Source organism: Chaetomium tenue (assembly GCF_020726465.1).
Source record: "Chaetomium tenue strain MPI-SDFR-AT-0079 chromosome Unknown F5144scaffold_1, whole genome shotgun sequence".
NCBI lineage: Eukaryota > Fungi > Ascomycota > Sordariomycetes > Sordariales > Chaetomiaceae > Chaetomium > Chaetomium tenue.
This window is the reverse complement of record NW_027117329.1, coordinates 3,424,540-3,444,579: the sequence shown is the minus strand read 5'-3', so window position 1 is coordinate 3,444,579 and position 20,040 is coordinate 3,424,540. Positions and strand designations below refer to the sequence as shown.

Here is a 20,040-nt window from a genome sequence, read left to right as displayed (position 1 = left end):
CGCGGCTGGCATTGCCGGAGACCGCGGGCATTTTGCTCAGCGCGTTGTTAGGGACATGACGGTAGGTTTCGGGCCGGTCCGAAAGCCCACCTCAGTCTCAACATCGTCGAACCCTTAACAGCGACTCGGGCCGCTGACACTTCCCTAGCTTTTCTATATTTTTCGTGATCAGCGATGGGCTAGGGTTAACTACCTAACTGACTACCGTGTAATCAACCCGCTAGCAGCCGCGATCAGTGTGGGTTGAGAGTGCCGACGACCCTCAGCAGTCTTCCATTTAGGGATACCTGATGCCACGAGTGGAATAAGGTCATTAAGGGCAGCATACAGAAGTTGTACACACAGTGGTATAACAGCCAAACAAGCTCGCGCCTGATGCTTTTTGGCGTTCGCCGGAGCAATATCTCGTACTTCGATTTGCTGCATGGAAGGAACAAAAATCCCCATCATTGGAGAGATCGACATGGTCGCCCAAGGGTCTGGACTGGTCGAAAGCACAGACTTGCCAAGAATATGAGCAAGGGCGCTGATGTCATCGAACATGCAGACAGGTGGGGGCGGGGGCACATCGAGAAAGCAGCCTCAAATCGAGAGCATTGGCACGAAAACCAACACAGAAACACCGACAAGCGATGTCGCAACTGGCAGTTATAAGTGACGGCGATTCCCAACTTTTTTTAACAGCTAGTTGTGGAAGCGTAGGGGCTGGGAGCTTATTGCCAGATCGAAACGACGGGATCAGCGACAGAAGTCGTGCGTACCTACCTTAGCGGCTGGTTCAATTGATGCACATTGCTGCAGTTTAAATATCGCGACGCTCCACCTTCCCACCTTCCCATCCTCGAACCACCCAAACGAAACATGAGGGAATGGCAAGGTTCCCATTTGCTGATTCACGTTGGCATGTTGAAACCAACACATTCCCTGGGCGCAGCCTGCCCACCGTCTGTGCCCCTTTGATGACATCGCGCCAGACCAACAGGCCCGGCAGTCGACCCAAAAGTTTCCAAATTCGGTCGTGCAACAGCTGCAGCGCCAGCAATCTGTGCCCTCGCTGGGGGGATTTAGGAGTCCCGTAGGCGGCGTCGGGCAACATCGCTCCATTGCCCGGTTTCTCTTTGCCTAAACCTACCTTCAAGAGATCCTTGTCGTTGGTGCTTCAAGTTCGCTGCATTTGCCTGGTTTTGGCTTTTATTGCTTCCTCTGCTCTCTCCTCAATTCCCGGAAAACCTTGGAAACCATCCTTGAATTGACCCGACGCCACCGCTCAATCCGCTAGCTTGCACCGTTGCCACGCTTACATTAGTTCCGGACAACAACCCGTTCCCTGATGTCGAGAATTATCAGGTCCATTGCTCTGTGCCTGTGTCTTGTTTGGTGCCTTGGATCCGATCGGCGGCACCGTTGAGACCCAACGCGCGGGGCGATCGACGAAAAGACTTGGCTTCCGCTGCTAACATATTTAGCTTGGAGCTTCCCAAGCTCCGTTTTCCCTCCTACAACATGGTCCCAAAAACCATGGTTTCCAACGAGGTCTACCTGCTGTCGCTGAACGACGATGGCTCGCCCCAGGTCGCCGGCGAGTACATCTATTTAGCCCCCAAGAATAACGACCCTTTCACCATCCGGTTTGCGATCGAGGGCACCTCGAGCATCTGCCGCCATGGCAGTTTGTGGGTCAACATCCCTGAGCAGGGCGTCGAGTTCCACCGCGACCAGTTCCGGGAGTTCAAGTAGGTCATCTTTTTAACAAGAGCGTGATAAAACTAGAATACTAATATTTCCGTCCCAGGCTCGTCCCAGACTTCAATCGTACAATCGAGATTTCCATCCCAATCTACGAAGCTGGTGCCTACGCATTTTATATCACCTACGCCGAGCTGCCTGATTTAGCGAACCAATTGACCCAGTCTGGTGAGGATTCGAAGCCCAAGACCAAGACAACACCATGGTATTACATCGACGTTGCCCCGCGCTTGGCGCTGGATGGCCAGCCCCTACCGCTCCCGGCCCTGTCGGTCTTTTCCCTCATCAGCAAGTTTATGGGCAAATATCCGCAGGATTGGGAGCGCCATCTCAGGGGAATCAGCGACCGGGGCTACAACATGGTGCATTTCACCCCTCTCCAGGTGAGGGGCGCCTCGAACTCGCCCTACAGCCTGTATGATCAGCTCGGCTGGGACTCTACCTGTTTTCCGGAGGGCGAAAAGGACGTCCAGAAGATGGTGGAAAGCCTGGAGAAGAACCACTCGCTGCTCAGCTTGACGGATATTGTTCTAAATCACACTGCCAACAATAGCCAATGGCTCGAGGAGCACCCGGAAGCTGGCTACAACTTGACAACAGCCCCGTGGCTCGAGTCCGCTTACCTTCTGGATACCAAGCTGCTCGAGTTGGGGTCTAAGTTGGAGCAGCTTGGCCTGCCGTCGGAGGTGAAGTCCCTCGACGATCTCCTCAAAATCATGGAGGCAATCAAGAAAGAAGTCGTCGCGGAGATCCGTCTCTGGGAGTATTACGTCACCGATGTTGAGCGGGATGCTGATGCAGCCGTCGAATCTTGGGTTGTTGGCAAAACCACTTTCCCCGAAGGTTCCATCGCGGCCGGCGGCCCCGACTCCTTACGTTCAGCAACATCGGAAGAGCTCGCGAACTGGTTGGTGAAGCATGGCTTGAAAGGGACGGACCGCCTCGGTGAACGGTTCAGGAGGAGAGTGGACGCCAACGTCGCCGCGGCGCTTCTTTCAGCGCTGTTCGGGAGATACGAAGGCGATAACGGAGCCACTGCCGACCAAGCAGCTGTCCGGGCCAAGATCGTGGAAGTTCTCAAGATTGTGAACGTGCCATTTTACAAGGAATACGACACGGAAGTGGACGAAACCCTCCAGCAGCTCTTCAATCGGATTAAGTACGTCCGTCTAGATGACAATGGGCCGAAGCTTGGTCCGATCAACCAGGAGAACCCTCTGATCGAGACATACTTCACCCGTCTGCCACAAAATGAAGTCACCGCCAAACACAAAAAGGAGGACTTGGTTCTCGTGAACAACGGCTGGGTATGGGGCGGAAACGCCCTTGTCGACAACGCCGGCCCCGAGTCTCGGGTCTACCTCCGCCGGGAAGTCATCGTTTGGGGTGACTGCACCAAGCTGCGATACGGATCCGGCCCGGAGGACAGCCCGTGGCTCTGGGAACACATGACCAAGTACGCGCGGATGCTCGCCAAGTACTTTGCCGGCTTCCGGATTGACAACTGCCACTCAACACCTCTTCACGTTGCCGAACACATCCTCGACGAGGCCCGTCGCGTCCGGCCGAACCTCTACGTCGTCGCCGAGCTGTTCACTGGTTCCGAGGATATGGACTACGTGTTCGTGAAACGGCTCGGCCTCAGCTCGTTGATCCGCGAGGCGATGCAGGCCTGGAGCACCGGCGAACTAAGCCGATTGGTCCATCGCCACGGCGGCAGGCCCATCGGAAGCTTCGAGGTGGACGAGATCTCTAGTGCCGAGGTGCGCAGTCATGCGAAAGAGCATGGAGCCAACGCTACGAATGGACAGGAGTACACACGCGAGATCATCCGCCGCATCAAACCCGTCCCTGTTCAAGCCTTATTCATGGATTGCACACACGATAACGAAGTTCCGGCCCAGAAGCGGGATGCCCGCGACACTTTGCCCAATGCAGCCTTGGTTAGCATGTGCGCCAGCGCCACTGGGAGCGTCATGGGCTACGATGAGATCTACCCCAAACTGGTGGATCTGGTCGGCGAAACGCGGCTCTACACATCAGAGGCGTCCAAGTTCCCTGTGAAGGTCGGAGAGGGCAAGGGTGGCATTGCAGGTGTCAAGAAGTTGCTCAATCAGATCCATACCCTCATGGGGATGGATGGCTATGAGGAGACTCACATCCACCACGAAGACCAGTACGTCACTGTCCATCGCGTCCACCCTGGCTCCCGGAAAGGATACTTCCTCATTGCGCATACCGCATTCCCCGGCTATGGCAACGGAAATGGCGCCTTCAACCCCGTTCGCCTCACGGGCACCAAAGCCAAACACCTCGGCAGCTGGATGCTTGAGGTGGACGCGAGCAAGGAGGCGGTGGATGAGGTGCTGAGCGACAGGCGCCACCTGCGCGGTCTTCCGAGCCGCCTCCTCGCGCTCCCCGGTATTCGTATGGAGGTGAAGGGTGATGATACTTTCATCACCGTGCGAGACAAATTCCCGCCTGGCAGCATCGCCTTGTTCGAGACCTGGATTCCTGCGGCGGAGCACTCGAGCGGCTTAGACACTTTTGTCACATCTGGTGCCAAGTCCGCGGTGGAGGAGCTCGACCTGGTAGACCTCAACTTCTTGCTATACAAGTGCGAGGCCGAGGAGCGCGATGCCAGCGAAGGACGGGATGGGGTGTATGACATCCCAGGCCACGGCAAGCTTGTCTACGCTGGCCTCCAAGGATGGTGGAGCATTCTTCAAGACATCATCAAGGACAACAACCTTGCGCACCCCCTCTGCCAGCATCTCCGTGATGGACAGTGGGCTCTTGACTACATCGTGGGCCGGCTGGAGCGTGCGTCGCAGCAGCCACTTTACAACCGCTTATCCAAACTCGCGGCCTGGCTGCGGGAACGGTTCGATGCAATCCGTGGTATCCCCAGCTTCCTCCTTCCGCGGTACTTCGGCCTCGTTCTTCGTACCGCCTACATGGCAGCCAACGAGAGGGGTATCTCCCTCATGAACAACAACATCCAGGGTGGTCAGTGGTTCCTGCAGAGCCTAGCCATGGTCAGTGTGCAACAGACCGGCCTAGTAAAATCGGCCTCCCTTTACCCGAACCGCCTGGTCCCGTCGCTCGCCGCCGGTCTCCCTCACTTCGCTGTCGAATGGGCACGTTGTTGGGGCCGCGATGTCTTCATTTCGTTACGAGGGTTGTACCTTGGCACCGGTCGCTTCGAGGAGGCAAAGGAGCATATCCGCGCTTTTGCAAGCGTTGTAAAGCACGGGATGGTCCCCAACCTGCTCGGAAGCGGCAATACCCCTCGGTACAACGCCCGAGATTCTGTCTGGTTCTTCCTGCAATGCATCCAGGATTACACCCGGATAGTTCCCGACGGTCTCTCGCTTCTTGATGAGAAGGTCAAGAGGCGGTTCTTACCATACGATGACACCTGGTTCTCCGCCGACGACCCACGAGCTTACAGCAAAGAGAGCTCAATCCGCGAGATCATCCAGGAAGTCTTCCAACGCCACGCCGAAGGAATGAAGTTCCGCGAGGCCAACGCCGGCCCTAGCCTTGATATGCAGATGCGCGACGACGGCTTCAACCAAGAGATCAAAGTTGACTGGAACAACGGCTTCGTCTTTGGCGGCAACCAGAATAACTGCGGCACGTGGATGGACAAAATGGGTGAGAGCGAGCGTGCGGGCTCCAAGGGAGTGCCGGGCACCCCTCGCGACGGCGCTGCCGTCGAGATAACCGGTCTCCTCTACAGCGCCCTCGACTGGGTAGCATCCCTCAATGAGCAAGGCAAGTACGAGCAGTCGTCTGTCCGCAAGGCCGACGGCTCAGAAGTCAGCCTCCGATCCTGGGCGGACCTCATCAAAGCCAACTTCGAGCGCTGCTTCTTCGTCCCCATCTCCCCCTCCTCCGACGCCGACCACGACGTCAACCCGGCCGTGATCAACCGCCGCGGCATCTACAAAGACCTCTACCGCTCGGGCAAGGAATACGAAGATTACCAACTGCGGTGCAACTTCCCCATCGCCATGACAGTCGCCCCGGACCTCTTCAACCCCGAGCACGCGATGCACGCGCTCTGCATCGCCGACACGGCGCTCCGCGGGCCCACGGGCATGGCCACGCTCGACCCCAGCGACCTCAACTACCGCGCTTACTACCGCAACAGCGAGGACAGCGACGACTTCGCCACCAGCAAGGGCCGCAACTACCACCAGGGCCCGGAGTGGCTGTGGCCCACGGGCTTCTTCCTGCGCGCCCTGCTCAAGTTCGACCTGCGGCGCCGCGCCCCCGACGACGCCGAGGGCCGCACCGAGGCCTTCCAGCAGGTCACCCGCCGCCTGAATGGCTGCAAGGACATGATCCGCCGCAGCCCCTGGGCGGGATTGACCGAGTTGACGCAGAAGGGCGGGGAGGAGTGTCCTGATTCGGTAAGTTCTTTTTTTTCCTTTCTTCTGTCCCGTTATTTCCCTTCTTGTTTGTTTTGCTTGCTTGTCTGCACTCTTTTGCCCCGATGCGGCCTTTTTGCTGACGTGAGGAAACCCCGAAAAACAGTCCCCCACCCAGGCTTGGTCGGCTGGCTGCCTCATTGACTTGTACATGGATGCCGCGGAAGAACAGGCGAGACTAGGCGCAAAGGAACTGCCGTTGAGATGAAAATGAGGTGAGATGGGACAAGATGGGGGAGGTTGAGATAGATAGAGACAGGGGCGTTCCGATGATGATGATACACGTAAAGGAAGAGAACGGGTGGGTAACTATTGTTTTGCAGCATCGTTACTGATGCATGATGGTATGGATACAGTAATAAATGAAGCATTGTTTTCGTTATTGGGGCTTTTTAATGGGTGACATGGATGTGTGGGTTGTGAATTGGCCGATGGCTCAAGAGGAAAGGGGGTAAAAGGGGTAAAAGTGAACGGCTAAAAAAGAAAAAAAAGAGTTCAAGTCCCCTCGACCGGAATCGAGCCGGTGACCTTTCGGTATCAATAAATGCCTTTACAGCCGAACGTGATAGCCAACTACACCACAAGGGGATTCATGGATTGTTAAATACTTTTGTTCGAGTTTCAGCTCATCGACCTCCATGTCGTCCTTTCCAGAAGAAAAGCGCAATGGTTTGACAAGAACTTAATTATCACTGGAGGTACTTGCGAACCGAAATTACCACTGTGAAAACGGGATGTTCTATGTTGTTATGAAATGCGATGATCTATGAAATTGGTATAAAGGATCGATACGAGCATGCTAACCTCCTCAGCCCTGTCTACGGGGTGAGAGAGTAAAAAAAAAACGGCAGCATGCCCGAGTTTGCCCCCAACGCCTGTCCTCAACGCCAATTGCCGAGGCACCCTGTCATTTCCCCAATCCTAGTCTTGCCCTCCCAACCATCTCTTTTGTGAAGTAAAAAAAAAAGAGAAACAAGGTATCCCAAAGCTGATTACAACGGGGTTTGTGGAATGCGACCGTGCTTCGGTACGCAAGTGTCGTAACAGGCATGTTTCAAGAAGTCGAAGGGGGTATGGCCTGTTTGTCCATTCAACCCCTCCACTCCATGACAAACAAAAGGACATATATACGGCGTCTAGGTGTAATGTGTAGTGTGTGAACCTGGGGTTGTGCGGTGCTCCGTCCGGTTCCTTCATGTCCGCTCCCCAAAGGCCCACTTCTTCTTCTTATCCGACTTCTCGCCGTAGATGCCGGCAGAACTGATCGGCGCCGGGTCGAACATGCCGGGTCCAGGGACGTGGACTGAACCGGCACTGCTACCTCCGTTGGGTACTACTCGCCCAGATTCGGTGGCATGTGCTAGGTTGGAGTTGAGCGCATACACGCGGTCCTTCTTGCGGATGTAGCGTCGGCGCCAGACGCAGGCGCCTACCCAAATGCCAACGATGGCGACGACCATGATGACGAGGAAAATCACCCATTGATAGTGGTTATCGAGCCTAACGATAGCATGCGGGGTTAGCACAGCATGTCCACGCATTTGAGACAAGCGAGGAATGGATCGACCGCCAGCGACAGAATGGCGGCACGCCGTTTCCACGTGGAGCCGCCGGTTTCAGAAAAGAGGGCTATCATACCAGGTTCCGCCGCCTCCGTTATTGTTCTGTGGCCGTGACGTTGCTGTCGATGTCGGCTCTGTATTTCCCTGCCCACCTCCGACATTGTTACAAAAATTTGTAAACCAGCCCTGAATGCTGCTCAGATCGGCGGGGTTGGCTGTGCAGGCGGTATCGCACACGCCGGCTGTTCCGGACTTGAACGGGGCGAGCTTTGGGTCGTTGCAAAAGCAGCTGTCGTAAACGTTTGCGTCCGCGGTCGGGGCCGCCGGCGGTACGCAGGCGCCATTCACATCGAATAAGGGGCCGCATTGCGACACACAGGCCGGTAACGTTGCTACCGGGATAAGTGTTGTCTCTGCGATAACTTGTCAGCAAGACGGTTCTGTTGCGAAAGAGCGGCGTCCACGGGGAAAGGACGGAATGGTTTCGGTTCTAGTACAGAGGGGGAGGGTGAGGGGGAGGGGCATACCCATCTTGGATAAATCCTAAGGCGATGTAGCGACGGTTGTGGTTGCAGCTGGCGAGGGCTGCAAAGTTCGAACGAAGGTCGAAATGCGTGATAGAAATCGACAAGCGCAAGTCGTCACCGATGTGGTTGGCAAGCAACCGGTCGAAACAACCTGACCCGGCCGTAATCCAAAATTGCGATGACACAGCCACAAGGCCACCAAAAGGGTCGCGGTGGGTTCAAACAAAGGGTTGTTGTGTTGCACCGAAAGCAGCGACGCTCATCGAGCCACAGCGTCGCCGACTAGACAAAAAAAACCGTCCCTCGTCTTCCTCCTTTTGGAATTCGTTTGCGCTGGGTGTTCAGCCCCGGAACGCTCGGTCGGTTCCCTCGTACTTTCGTATTCGCGACGTAATTAATCCCACTGTTGCTGCGGTCGGGGGGAGATTGGCAGTTATTGCTTCGTGGTTGTCAAGTCGTCCCTAGTTCTTGTTGCAAGACGAAACGGCGAGAAATACAATGATTGTTCAAGGACTCGGATCCGGATCTTGCTTGGTTGTGATATTTTGGCAATCGGTGGTCTCTGGGCATTCGTAATCGGGGCCGAAACGAGCGGAAGGGGTCCCTGGGCGGCGCTGATACGTTTGCATGCAACTCGGCTCGGCGTTTCCAGTCTCGAAAAGACGTCGTCGCCGACAAGGGATGAAAGCGAGTGCAACGTCGAGAAGAGGAGTTGGGCGGGTGGAAATGAGACCAAAACGAGCGGAAGAAATGATGGCGAAGTGGGAGAATCGGGGATGGCAGCACCAGGCTAGCACAACCTCAACCTGATCTTTGTGCGAAGTGCGTGTGGGTGGTCCTCTGGGCTGAGTGAGACCTCCGAACGGGGGCGCCAGAGGCCGCGAAGTAGGGAATTGAGCCTGCTGCCGAGCCAGATTGGGCGGCTGGTCCAGGCTTTCGAGCACAGACCCCGGTGGGGCATCCCGACATGATTGGTGGGCGGGCCTGACGGAACTCGTATGTCAGACGCGCCAATAATTCGCATTTTGCGGTGGTCTTGTTCCTTGGTCTTTCTTGGCTGGCTGGGTGGTTGGGTGGGCTGGTGGGCTCGTGGGCTGGTCAGCCAGCGAGCGATGGATAAGAGGGCCTCGAGGGCCACCTGAGCGCCTGTTGTCTCGGGCCTTGGGACCGGGTCGCCAATCGATTTCCAGTTGCGGTGTGGATATCTTGACATCCCAAACATGAGGAAGCCTCGATTTAGGCCTCGACATTGATTCATCGTGCTCCCGCCCAGGCATGCCAGGCCAACGCCCGCTCCTCCCGCCCGCTGCGGTCAGGAACCATGTGGCGCCGAGATCTGCCCCCATAAATATCGGCGATCCTACCAATCACTCGGGCCACTCTTCATGCCGAGAGATGGATGATCGACTTGCCCGTTTTGTGCGACTTTCAGCGGATGTTCCGCTGCATTAATTCATCGTTGAATGCGCCCCGAGGTTGCAATATTGCTCCTCCCCTTGTTATACGTCATGCCCCAATTGATCCTTCTAGCTTTCGACCTTCAACGTCAACCACCCAGAACCCGCGATGAAAGATGCAACCGCAAAGGAATAATCCAGTTACCGAAGATGAATTTGTCGAACCACGGGCAATTTTCACCATACTGTGTACATGTATGCACATACAATGAACAGGGTCCATTTTCAGCCAACTCTTAGCGCGCGGCCTTTTTAGTGCCGTTTTCGAGTAAACACGAAGCGAACCTGCAACCCAGTCCTGACACGACGATGACGCGGCTGCTCTTCAAGAATGGCAAGCTCATGAGGCCTCCAAAATGAGTGGCAGACTTGCGCCGTTTTCACACCTACTTCGTAGCAGTATTGTGGTAGATCTGGCAGCGACAAAAGTTGGCTTCGCACATAAACCCAGGTTAAGAGCCACTACGGATTCCCTGCTGCCAATGACTGCGGACCGATTGAGACTCTAACCAGCAAACTCCATAAGAGTGCTGGCGACCTTGTCGTCCTTTCAAGATACCGCAACGTGCAGCGGAGTCTAACCCTCACGAGCGCCAGTCCATCACGACACAGAAGATGATGTTTGAAAACATGCTTTCCTATCTCGTCCCAGCATTCACAACCGGCACCGGCTGCCAATAGCGCTTTGAACGTTGCCATGACAGTTGCCGCATCACAGTTCAGCCAGTATTAATAGATGGAACACTAGACAAGAGGATGTTAACGGCGTAATGCTCACTCGAAGGCAGCTTCGTACATAGAACAACCCAAGACACAACGGATCCACTGCGTCGGCAGATGCTTGACCTTGCCCCCACAGAAACGTCGCCACTTTGTGGGCAGATGAATATAGGTAAGTCGTAGTGGATAGTAGCTGCAAGACGATAGTAGACACTCTCCGATGGTCAGTGGAATACCGATCCACAGTCGACGTGTTAGCTTGACATACATTTTTACGCATTTTACGCTTTACGGACTAGAGCGTCATCCATGCCACCCATGCTAACTCTTCACTCATATCGCGAAACTCAATAGGACCCGGAGCGCCGTCGTGTGGAAGAACATGGTGAGAGCTGGTGGTGGTTCAGGAGGCAGATGCGGAGCCATAGGAACGCTTTAGGAAGACAAGGGAGACTCTCACGCTGCTAGGGATGGAGTTACAAGGCTTGTTATCATGATATTGTTTGTGTAGTGCGGAACAGATAAGGAGGGCTTAACGAAGTCATTAGTCCAGGTGGAAAGGAGGCATCCTCGAGAACAATTCTAGGGTTCAGGGGGCCATGCCATTTCTGTCCTTACATCCCAAACTAAACTTGCAAAACACATCACCAATAATCCATTATACATTCTTCCCAAGCCCTTGAACCATAGACGTCCATCTCACAATCTGTTCGAAAACGGAGGCATCGTTCAGGATTGACCCCAAAGGCCGACTCTGATTATCCCAGTTCAGGTAAGCCCGCCTTTCCCGGAAACTGATCGAAACATGTGATCGGGAAAATGCCCTCCTGACCCTGAGGGATTTACGGCATCACACCCTCCAACGAAGCTCAATGAACCGGCTACCAAAGTAGGCAGGATTAACCGGCCATCGAAAATAGGGGGAGATTCCTCGAAAAACTGGCACCTGGTGTCCACCGAGTAATCATGCCCATGCGTCCATGCTCACCGCTAGGCCGAGGCGCTGCTGAAGCAGATAATGGCCTCCCACGATTGCTATCGCCGCAATCTGGGCGTACTACCACTCCCTTCTCGCTCATGCGAGGAGCGATACGTACGTAAGGACCGGTAGGGTGAGTGGGCTAGTGGGGCCGCATGACGCTCTTCTTCAGCCTACCCTAGGGGAGTCGAAGGTTTGTTTATGCGTGTCACCCATCATGTATCGGGATAGAAGGCAGGTTTGAACCCCCTTCCTTTGGGGGCCAGCTGGGAAATGTGGCGGCATCCCTGCTGTGCACACTCCTGTGGGGGTGGTTCGATGTCGACATTCAGTCCTCTCATCGGGAGCGGGTGCGATCGGGTAACCATAGCTTGCTGGCCGTCTAGGCCTGGCTTATTTCCTCGTAAACTGCGTCTTGACAACGTAGGGCCATGCCAGGCCAAATGGTGTTGCTGGACGGAGGGTGAAGTCAGCAGTTTCAGGTACGTACTGTTGCACAACCTCGACCGGCATCGTTTCCGCGGGTTCAGCTCACGCCGGCGGCCGCATGAAGCCCGCTGCCACAGTCCTGCGCCCGAGCCGAGCAATTGCCCTCCCCCCATGAACTAACGATCCCGTCGTGTTAACACCCGCGTCGGCATGCCTCCAGTGGCTCGATGACATCACGTACCTTGCGGACAGAAACAACCCCCTTCCAGATTCCCGACGTCGTTCCCGCACGCGAGATTCGGCAAGGCGTAGGGCTCCTTGACCCGACAAAAACTCCGCGTTGTCTAAATAGCGGTGAGATACTCGCCCCGGTCATGCGATCCTGCTAGACTCGCACGGCATGCTTGGGAGCCCGAGGATCGGCCCACCCGACACGGGGCACCTTCATCGCCATACCGGGCATGGGCCGATCAACAGGTGATCGCCTTCATTGCCAAGATGAGGCGTCAGATTGTAGCCGGCGGTGCCTTGAGAGCTAATGAGATGTTGGTGTCTCGTGATGACGGTTTCGGCCGAGACGGATGACAGCCACTGCATCCTTCGACGATGACCGCCCAGGGGGTGCTGGCCGGCTAGCCTTTTGGATGCGCAGTGAACGCAAAGATATCCCGCAATGCAAGGCTTCGCTTGAACTTGGCGAGCTTGGTCTCATGCGGTGCAACCCGGCCATATGGAAGTTGTGAGTTGTGAAACAACGGTATATCCCCCGTGTGGTTATGTTGACAGCCACACATGGCCGGGAATGATACGGATGGGACGCTTGCGCTGTCGTACGGACCCGGAGGGTTTCCAAGGAGGCGGTGACGCCGAAGTTGGATCATGGATCGAAACCCGGCACTTATGCAAGGAGTGAAGAATCCCAGGGCGCGTCGCTCACATTCGTAGAATCCCGATCGGGGCGATCCGAGGCCAAGAGCTTGTCGTCTTTCCCCAGAAATTCCGGTTCCGGGTACGCCATGCTCCCGCGGTGTTGTACGAGTCCATCGTAGTGCCCCACGTAGCTTCCGAGGGGCATCCGGGGAATTCCATAGTCAACCTGGGCATGCGTCTTGAGAAAATGGTTTTGAAAATTAGCTGGCAGTGGCAAAGAGATTAGCAGCATATTGGGAGGATGACTGACGACGTGTCCCTGAGGGGCCACGCGCCACACCAGGATGGACGTGAGGAAAGGTGATGGACGCCATATAGTTCAAAATTGCCAACCAAATGATATCATTTGGCAGGTCCCGGTCATGAGGAAGCTGAGTCCTGCTGTCAAACACACCATGGCTGGGGTTTGGTGGGTAGTACCCAGCTGTCAATCTTTCGGATGCCCAGTTTCAGTGTCCCGGAAGCTGAAGGGGGCCGCATGTGGTAACGGGTGCTGTAGCCCGGCTGTGATTGTCTCGGTTCCGGCGCGGTAGGTCTCTCCAAGCGAGGGCCGTTAAGGACAATGTCCCAGGGGCACGAGGCAGTTGGGGGATCATGCATGGTCGATCCAGTCGGCCGCCATGCGGTTTGCTTCGATTGGTGCTCTTACTTTCCTTACAGATCAGTTGCTGGTATGTAGGAAACCATTCGGGAGAGCATGCGACACACGGGCGTCCGCCGCCATTGCCGAAAGCCACACCCCCTTTTTACTGCAGGTCACGGTCCAGGGGCGACTAGGCCACGGCACCCAATCCTGGGTCACGGCACACGCCCGGTGGGATTACGCGCTGCAAGCACCCGCTCACCAACCTGTCGCCCTTGCCGCCTTGTTGGGACGTATTTCAGATGCCTCCGGACGTAGGGAAAGGGAATCAATTTTCCCTTCAGTACCAACATCTTTAGCAAGGCAACCCTGCCAGCTCTTAAGAGTCTTGTTGTTGTACGACCCGAGATGCATCGGTCTTCCGCGGTTGATCTTCGAGGGTTCGGCGTAAGAATGTCGAATCGGAGCAGATAGGGGGTGGCGGTGAGGGTTTGAGTATGCCTCTGGGAGGATGTGATGCTTGGTCGTTGCTGATCCGTCGGCCACTTGGGATGCAAGACAGGGAATCCCCCTGATGACGCGCAGAAAACTCGTCATGTTTGACAGTTAGGATTGACGGCTTGGGAACGGCAGTGGTGCTTCAGACTAAGCCGAAGGAAGAAGGCCATCGAATGTCGTACAGACATAAGAGGCGGTCCAACCTAGGAATTAGCCATCATTCTGGCGGTGAATGTACATTAGTTCTGGCGTCCGTCCGAGGTTCTCGCTTTTCGAAGAGGGCCATGGGTATGCATGCGGCCCTTCCATCAAAGCTGCAGTCCAGCCTGTCAGTCGAGCGATCCGAGACATGCCGGATGTGACCCTCGAGGCAAGCCTAGAGGGCATGTGAGCAATACGCGCGCTGACGACGGCAATGTGTGAGAGATGCTGAGTTTCTGCTGGCATGGGAGGTCATGGCCCAACAGAACATCATCGATCGACGTCCTTCCTTCGCATCTCGTGTATAAAGTGGTGGTCCCCAGCCATTTGCCAGCTCTCGAATCCAAACTTCCATCCAGAACTCGGTCCATCATCAATACCCCAACATTGTCAACACCAAAGTCCAACGCCGACCCATAACAGCTCAACATGAGTCACTCGTCTTCCACCCATTCGCACTGTTAGCCATGCCCACCCCAGCTCAGACAAGCAGATCAAGCTGACTCAATATGCAGCTCATGGAAGCAGCTCCAAGCCCAAGTCCAAGGGCAAAGGGAAGGAGAAGTCGGACAGGAAGGGGAGCTCGAGCAGAGACAAGACCAAGTCGACATCCAACAGGGACCCGTATGCACAGTCTCTCAGCAACAGTTCGGGCGTGACGAGGTACATTGAGGAGCCGGTCCATGACGGCGCTTGGAACCCCATGGCTGTTTCCGGTGCGAACCGATCTTGAGAAGTGGATTGGAAGGATAGAGTTGGTTGTCGGTGGCAGACGGCGGCGTGATGAAGAGAGGGTCCGAGATGGAGGTTTGTCGTTCGATCCTATATGCGGCGGTTGTCTGATTGTCACGAATATGCCAACAGGTGGGACCACGGGGCGCAGGACGCCCGGACCAATCGGTTGGAAAACCAATCAGGGAGCTAGGGAAGTGATCAGGGTGATCAGTGAGCTCAGCATGCCAAGTCCAGGCTGGACAGACTGAGCACACTGATCACTAAGACCTCACGCCAATCAAAGCACGAAGGAGGGCTCAGTAGGAACAAAGAGACCAGTGAGCTCGGTGTCCACTGATCTCCTCAGACGGACTGAGCACACTGGTCACCCTAGAATCAGACATGTATATAGTCACCCGTCCTGGAGAGCTCTGGGAGTTCTCCAGTTAGCAATCACAACTACAGTTCGCTACAAGCTCGCAAGCCTACTGTTGAGACAAGTCTATTGTTGTGCACCCTTTGGCTGCACCGAACCTAAGCATCCTCGAGAGATTACCTTCAACGAAGCTGAACCCTAACAGGATAGGATCCTGGAGTAGGTTCGTCACACTGATTTTGAACTGATTGGTATCGTCGATGTCTCAATCATGAATAGCCTTTTCATTCAGCCCCTTGTTCATGGTGTGCATAGTGTGCTTGGTGCATAGTTCAAGCGTTCAGTATCTCGACGTTTGGGGCATGTGAGTCTATCCCTTAGGCATGACGAACATCCCGGCCCCAGATTAGGTGTCGTCTCCGGCGCGGGTTTGTAGCCGTTGTGAGGGAGAGGGGGAGGGCTGGATGAAAGACTGTTTCGGTACAGCTTACGCAGTATCGGCAGCGATGACAGAAAGGGGCCATGACAACCAATGACTCCAACTCTGTCCGAGGTGGCCGGCAATGCTTTTTAGGAGATGCGAGCCCGAGTCAGCAACGTGCCATAGACTTCTCGTGTAATGGAGAAGGAGCGCCCAGTGGCCCATGATAGCGATTGCTTCGGGGGATCGTTGAGATAACAAGTCGGTGAACTTCTGAGGCACGGCGGGCGCCCTGTTTCGTTTGTCAGTGTCGGCCGCCACTTGAATTGGTAGGTCAAACTCACCACATGAACACCATCAAGTACCTCTGGTTCCGGGCGCCGCCTCCCAGCAGACTGTCGAAACCAACTTGAAGGCAGGCGATGGCGGTCATGCAGGCTTCCTTGGATGGTACGTCTAGCTCCTTCGACTCGGCCACCAGGCGTTGCAGCCCATCGCAGTGGTTTCCCCGAGGCGTGGACTGGGAGATTTCGAGGGCCCAAAGAACAAGATGTTTGATGTCAGATTGCAACAGAAGATCCCAGGCAGAAACAGACATGGCAAGCAGGCCACGAGATATCGAGAGGAACTCGAGGAAGCGGGTCAAGAAGCCGCCAAAGTCGGAGTCGCGCCTCGCAAGGAGGTCGGCAAGTAAATGACGGCCGAGAAGGGAGCAAAACAGGAGGAGAGTAGAGCAGTTGGTCTGGTCAATTTGAGCTCTGGCTCCGGTCTCGTTGTAAATAGAAACGGCCTTGGTCTGTAAGTGAATGGCGGTTTCGAGAAAGTGATCTGCCCGCTCAGGTTGAAGGAGTGCTTGACGTCGAGCGGAAACGGCGAGGATCTGGTGCATCAAATACGGGGCCTCTAGTGCACACTTGAATAATAGTTTTGATGCGAAGTCGTGCATCTCGACGTTCAACTCGGGAGCGTGTTCTTCAAAGTTGAAACGGATAAGTAACTCCATGTGGTTTAGATTGACCTCGGGGGAACTCTGGTTCGCATGGTTCGGCGACATCGGCCCTCGGCTCGCGATGTCGGGAAGGGGGACACCGGCAACGGGACTCGCGCTGCTCTCATTTTTAGTCGTGACGACAGCAGCCAAATCTGCTGGCTGCTCGGGTTTCGGTTCCTCCTGGATGGGTGCTGCTGGTGTGCTAGGGGCTGAGGGGCCAGTCGGCTGTGGTGGGTAACCACAATCCCGATCTGAAAGTGTACAAATGATGCACTTGGGCCGCTGTTCGTCACACTAGTGTCCGTTAAAACGACAACCGCATTAGCATTTCTGGGCACAGACAGAACCGCTGAACTAGAACCGATGAAGTGAAGTTGGTTGAAAGTTGAAACACAAAATTAAACAAACCTTGACGTGGCGACGCTTGCACTCCAGGCACCCGGCCCGTGACTTCTTGTGGGATCGTCTCAGCATTACGTGGGCCGTCCGTATTTCAGAAATGTTGTCGCTCCTTCTCGGTGTGTTGTGATAGCTTGGAGTTACAATTACACAACGGAAGTGGTTAAGGACTTGAAAAAAGGCCGAGTGTTAACGACGGACTAAGGCAGGGGAACTTTGAATCATGACAGGGGTTCCACAGGTAATGGCACTGTGTGGGCCCAATGGATACTAGTATCCGTATTCGGATTATTGTCTCAGAAAAGGAAGGACCGCGACAACCGTCAATTCTCAGTGCGACCACAACTGAAACTGCCCACTGTGCATGTATCCACACACAATCCGTCAGATACTCCTTCCTTAAATTATTCGTCTTTCCATTTGATAATGATGTCGGCAGCCTGTAGTTATTTGCTGTCAGTGCAATTCAAACAAGAAAAAAAAGATTAAAGGAAAAGGAAAAAGAAAAGGGAGGGCGGTTGGAGAAGAAAATCCCCCCCAAACCAGAAAAGGCAACAAAACACCAAACCCACCTTCTCCCCAACCGCATACGCCGTCGCACTCAAATGCGCCGCCGGCAACATCGGCAAGACACTCATATCCACGACCCTCAACCCCGCCACCCCATGCACGCTCAAATCCGCCCCCACCACCCCCCCCAACCCCCTCGGCAGCATCGCCGCCGTGCAGCACGGATGCATATAGCTCTGCACCGTACTCTGGCGCACATACGCCCGCAACAACCCCTCGTCCGCCGCCGCCTCCTCCCCGGGCCCGACCTCCACCGCCCCCAGCTTTTGTAGTGTGTCGGTGCGCGTCATGCGCCGCAGGTACCGCGTGTGTGCCAGGTGCAGAGCCATGTCCACCGGGTTGGACGCTGATCGGTAGTCCAGCACGGGTGGCTCGAAGGGGTGCGTGGTGTTGAGCCGCGCCGTGCCCCGGCTTAGGGGGTGCAGGAGGACGGCGGCGGGGGAGGTGCCGGTGGCCCAGGCGCTTTCGAGGCTGGGGGAGTGGGGGTTGGCGTAGAGTTGGGCGAGCTGGGTGAGTTGCGCCCGGTAGCCGGCGATGAGGGTTGGGTCGGCGTTGTAGGCGGGGGGGAGGTGCAGGGCGGTGGTGTTGGGGGAGGCGGCCTGCGCGCGGATCGCGTCGATGATGGTGGGGTAGTCGATGGTGATGTTGGGGAGGGATACCCAGATGGCGCTGTTGGACATGGCGAGCGTGTAGGGGCCCTGGGCGGGGGTTTGGTTGAAGCCTGCCGCGGCCTCGGCGGCGAAGGTTGCGTTGAGCATGTCTGATGGGAGGGGGTAGAAGGGGATCGGTTTCGTGTCTGGTGTGTGTGTGTGTGAGTGTGTTTGCTTGGCTGACTGTTTTAGGGGTCATGTTCAGCGTTGCAACTTACAGTTCCAGGATATCCGAGGACCGGAATGGTCATGTAGGTTGGAGCCAACGCCCGGCAGGTCGAGGATTACGGGGATGTCCAGGCTTTTCAGGAAAGCAGCAGGTCCGATGCCGCTTCTTTGCAAGATGGCCGGCGTACCGAACACCCCTGATGAAAGGATGACCTCATTCTTCACGGAGATGTTGAACAATGGGCCACCGTCTAGGGGACGTACTTCCACAAGAGGAGGGCCTGATTTGGTGTTCCGCTTCGGGTATACCACCCGGGCCACTTGGTGCTTGACCAGGAGGTGGTAGTTGGGCCTGTCAGCGACCACATCGGCGTAATGGCCGATTCCCGAATAGGACCGTTTTGCTGTTATGGGATGTTGTGAGATGGGAATCCAACAAAGGCCTTCCTTGTCCCCGTTGGCGCATTCATCGGCCCGCCAGATGCCCATCTCCTTCCAGGCGTCTCGCCCAACGAAGTGATCTCCCCATAGGAATGGCGGGAGGCTGGCGTGGATAGGTGTAACATTTTCAAACGCTGACGTGTTCCAGGTGTAGTTGTATTTGCGCGCAACAGCCTCAGAAGGCGGTGTGAAAGTGACGCTCTTTCTGAAGAAGGGGTAGATTCCGTCCCAACTCCAGTCGATGCCTTTCTTCCGGGATTCGGGACTACCTTCCTGCAGTCGATCCCAAGCATCGTAGTCGAAGCGCGATCCTCGGTCAAAGAACTGGCCGTTGATGGCGCTGCTTCCACCGACCACCTTGCCAACCATGACAAGGGCTGTGGCATTGTTTAGCTCCGGACTTGGAGTCGAGTTGAGCAGCCAGCCGCTTGCCGCATTGCTGCTACCTCCCCAGATGGTCATTGGAGGGTCGAAGATCCCTCGTGCGTACTCAACTTCGCCATACTCAACGACAAGGACGGTTTCTGTTAGCCGAGGTGCGCAGCCGTTAGCTAACATCCCTCAGGTTAAAATGAAGAGCTAGCAAAGATCTCAACCGACTGTCAGGGAATGCCTCGGTGAGCCTATCTGCAACGGTCAAGCCGCTGGTTCCGGCGCCCGCGATTACGAAGTCATAGCTGTCAAGGAGCTCCGAGTCTTGCCGCTTGACATTATCCGTGACTTGAGGATTGGCAAATGTCAGCCGCAGCACGGCAAACAAACAAGAGAGGGAGCTGGCGGTCTTCATGTTGTCGTGCTCCCCGAACCATTCGCAGGATGGAATGATAAAGTGTGTAAGACGAAAATTGGGGGATGGGGTAACTACTTACCTACCTTATGTATGTACACTTCCCTTGCTGTTTAACCATTTTCGACCCCTGAACATCTCCCGGACCCCGCTCAATCTGTCAAATTGGAAGGCTGCACCATCCCTGGCTCACCAATGGACCGGCAGTATGACACTTATCCCATGCATAGGCGGCAATGGCGCATGCGAAGACGCTAGCCAGTAACCAGCATGCGATGCTGATTTCAGACATAGTCCTTGTGTTGCCCTGGAACGTCTGTTTCCGAGCCTGTCTGGCTATGGGATCAAATCTAGGTATCCTCGAGACTTTCAGAGGGGAAACCGCGGTAAATGAAGGCAGGCGTTTCTTCGTTATTCACCCTCCATATACCTAGGATGCCTACAAAGACGCT

The 20,040-nt window shown here is 55.5% G+C and overlaps 7 protein-coding genes and 1 non-coding gene across 8 annotated transcripts; 2 read left to right on the top strand and 6 right to left on the bottom strand.

Moving 5' to 3' along the window:
- Positions 1 to 1,495: 1,495 nt before the first annotated feature.
- F5144DRAFT_556002 (glucanotransferase domain of glycogen debranching enzyme-domain-containing protein) lies at positions 1,496 to 6,776 on the top strand. The gene is made up of 2 exons (XM_066787950.1): positions 1,496 to 1,733; positions 1,793 to 6,776. Exons 1-2 carry the CDS (start codon positions 1,504 to 1,506, stop codon positions 6,327 to 6,329), a joined length of 4,767 nt encoding a protein of 1,588 aa, XP_066648666.1. The 5' UTR covers positions 1,496 to 1,503; the 3' UTR covers positions 6,330 to 6,776.
- F5144DRAFT_t13 lies at positions 6,686 to 6,773 on the bottom strand. Its single transcript has one exon. It is a non-coding gene; the product is annotated as a tRNA-Tyr (tRNA).
- Positions 6,777 to 7,378: 602 nt separating the features above from the next.
- F5144DRAFT_588861 (uncharacterized protein) lies at positions 7,379 to 7,908 on the bottom strand (the record flags this gene model as incomplete). Its single annotated transcript, XM_066789976.1, has 2 exons — positions 7,379 to 7,685; positions 7,763 to 7,908. 2 exons carry the CDS (start codon positions 7,906 to 7,908, stop codon positions 7,379 to 7,381), a joined length of 453 nt encoding a protein of 150 aa, XP_066648665.1.
- Positions 7,909 to 11,823: 3,915 nt separating this feature from the next.
- F5144DRAFT_543430 (uncharacterized protein) lies at positions 11,824 to 13,389 on the bottom strand (the record flags this gene model as incomplete). Its single annotated transcript, XM_066787249.1, has 6 exons — positions 11,824 to 11,882; positions 11,921 to 11,998; positions 12,101 to 12,203; positions 12,316 to 12,496; positions 12,797 to 12,955; positions 13,184 to 13,389. The coding sequence occupies 6 exons, from the start codon at positions 13,387 to 13,389 to the stop codon at positions 11,824 to 11,826; spliced, it is 786 nt and encodes a 261-aa protein (XP_066648664.1).
- A 1,111-nt stretch (positions 13,390 to 14,500) lies between these two features.
- Positions 14,501 to 14,804, top strand: F5144DRAFT_597837 (uncharacterized protein; the record flags this gene model as incomplete). The annotated part of the gene is made up of 2 exons (XM_066790899.1): positions 14,501 to 14,531; positions 14,587 to 14,804. The coding sequence occupies 2 exons, from the start codon at positions 14,501 to 14,503 to the stop codon at positions 14,802 to 14,804; spliced, it is 249 nt and encodes an 82-aa protein (XP_066648663.1).
- An 844-nt stretch (positions 14,805 to 15,648) lies between these two features.
- On the bottom strand, positions 15,649 to 15,864 carry F5144DRAFT_479163 (uncharacterized protein; the record flags this gene model as incomplete). Its single annotated transcript, XM_066785140.1, has 1 exon — positions 15,649 to 15,864. A coding segment is annotated over one exon (216 nt), but the record flags the coding sequence as incomplete, so codon positions are not given.
- A 58-nt stretch (positions 15,865 to 15,922) lies between these two features.
- Positions 15,923 to 17,047, bottom strand: F5144DRAFT_478260 (uncharacterized protein; the record flags this gene model as incomplete). The annotated part of the gene is made up of 2 exons (XM_066785092.1): positions 15,923 to 16,867; positions 16,982 to 17,047. The coding sequence occupies 2 exons, from the start codon at positions 17,045 to 17,047 to the stop codon at positions 15,923 to 15,925; spliced, it is 1,011 nt and encodes a 336-aa protein (XP_066648661.1).
- A 329-nt stretch (positions 17,048 to 17,376) lies between these two features.
- F5144DRAFT_479752 (uncharacterized protein) lies at positions 17,377 to 19,588 on the bottom strand (the record flags this gene model as incomplete). Its single annotated transcript, XM_066785186.1, has 4 exons — positions 17,377 to 17,412; positions 17,545 to 18,338; positions 18,411 to 19,325; positions 19,402 to 19,588. The coding sequence occupies 4 exons, from the start codon at positions 19,586 to 19,588 to the stop codon at positions 17,377 to 17,379; spliced, it is 1,932 nt and encodes a 643-aa protein (XP_066648660.1).
- Positions 19,589 to 20,040: the final 452 nt, after the last annotated feature.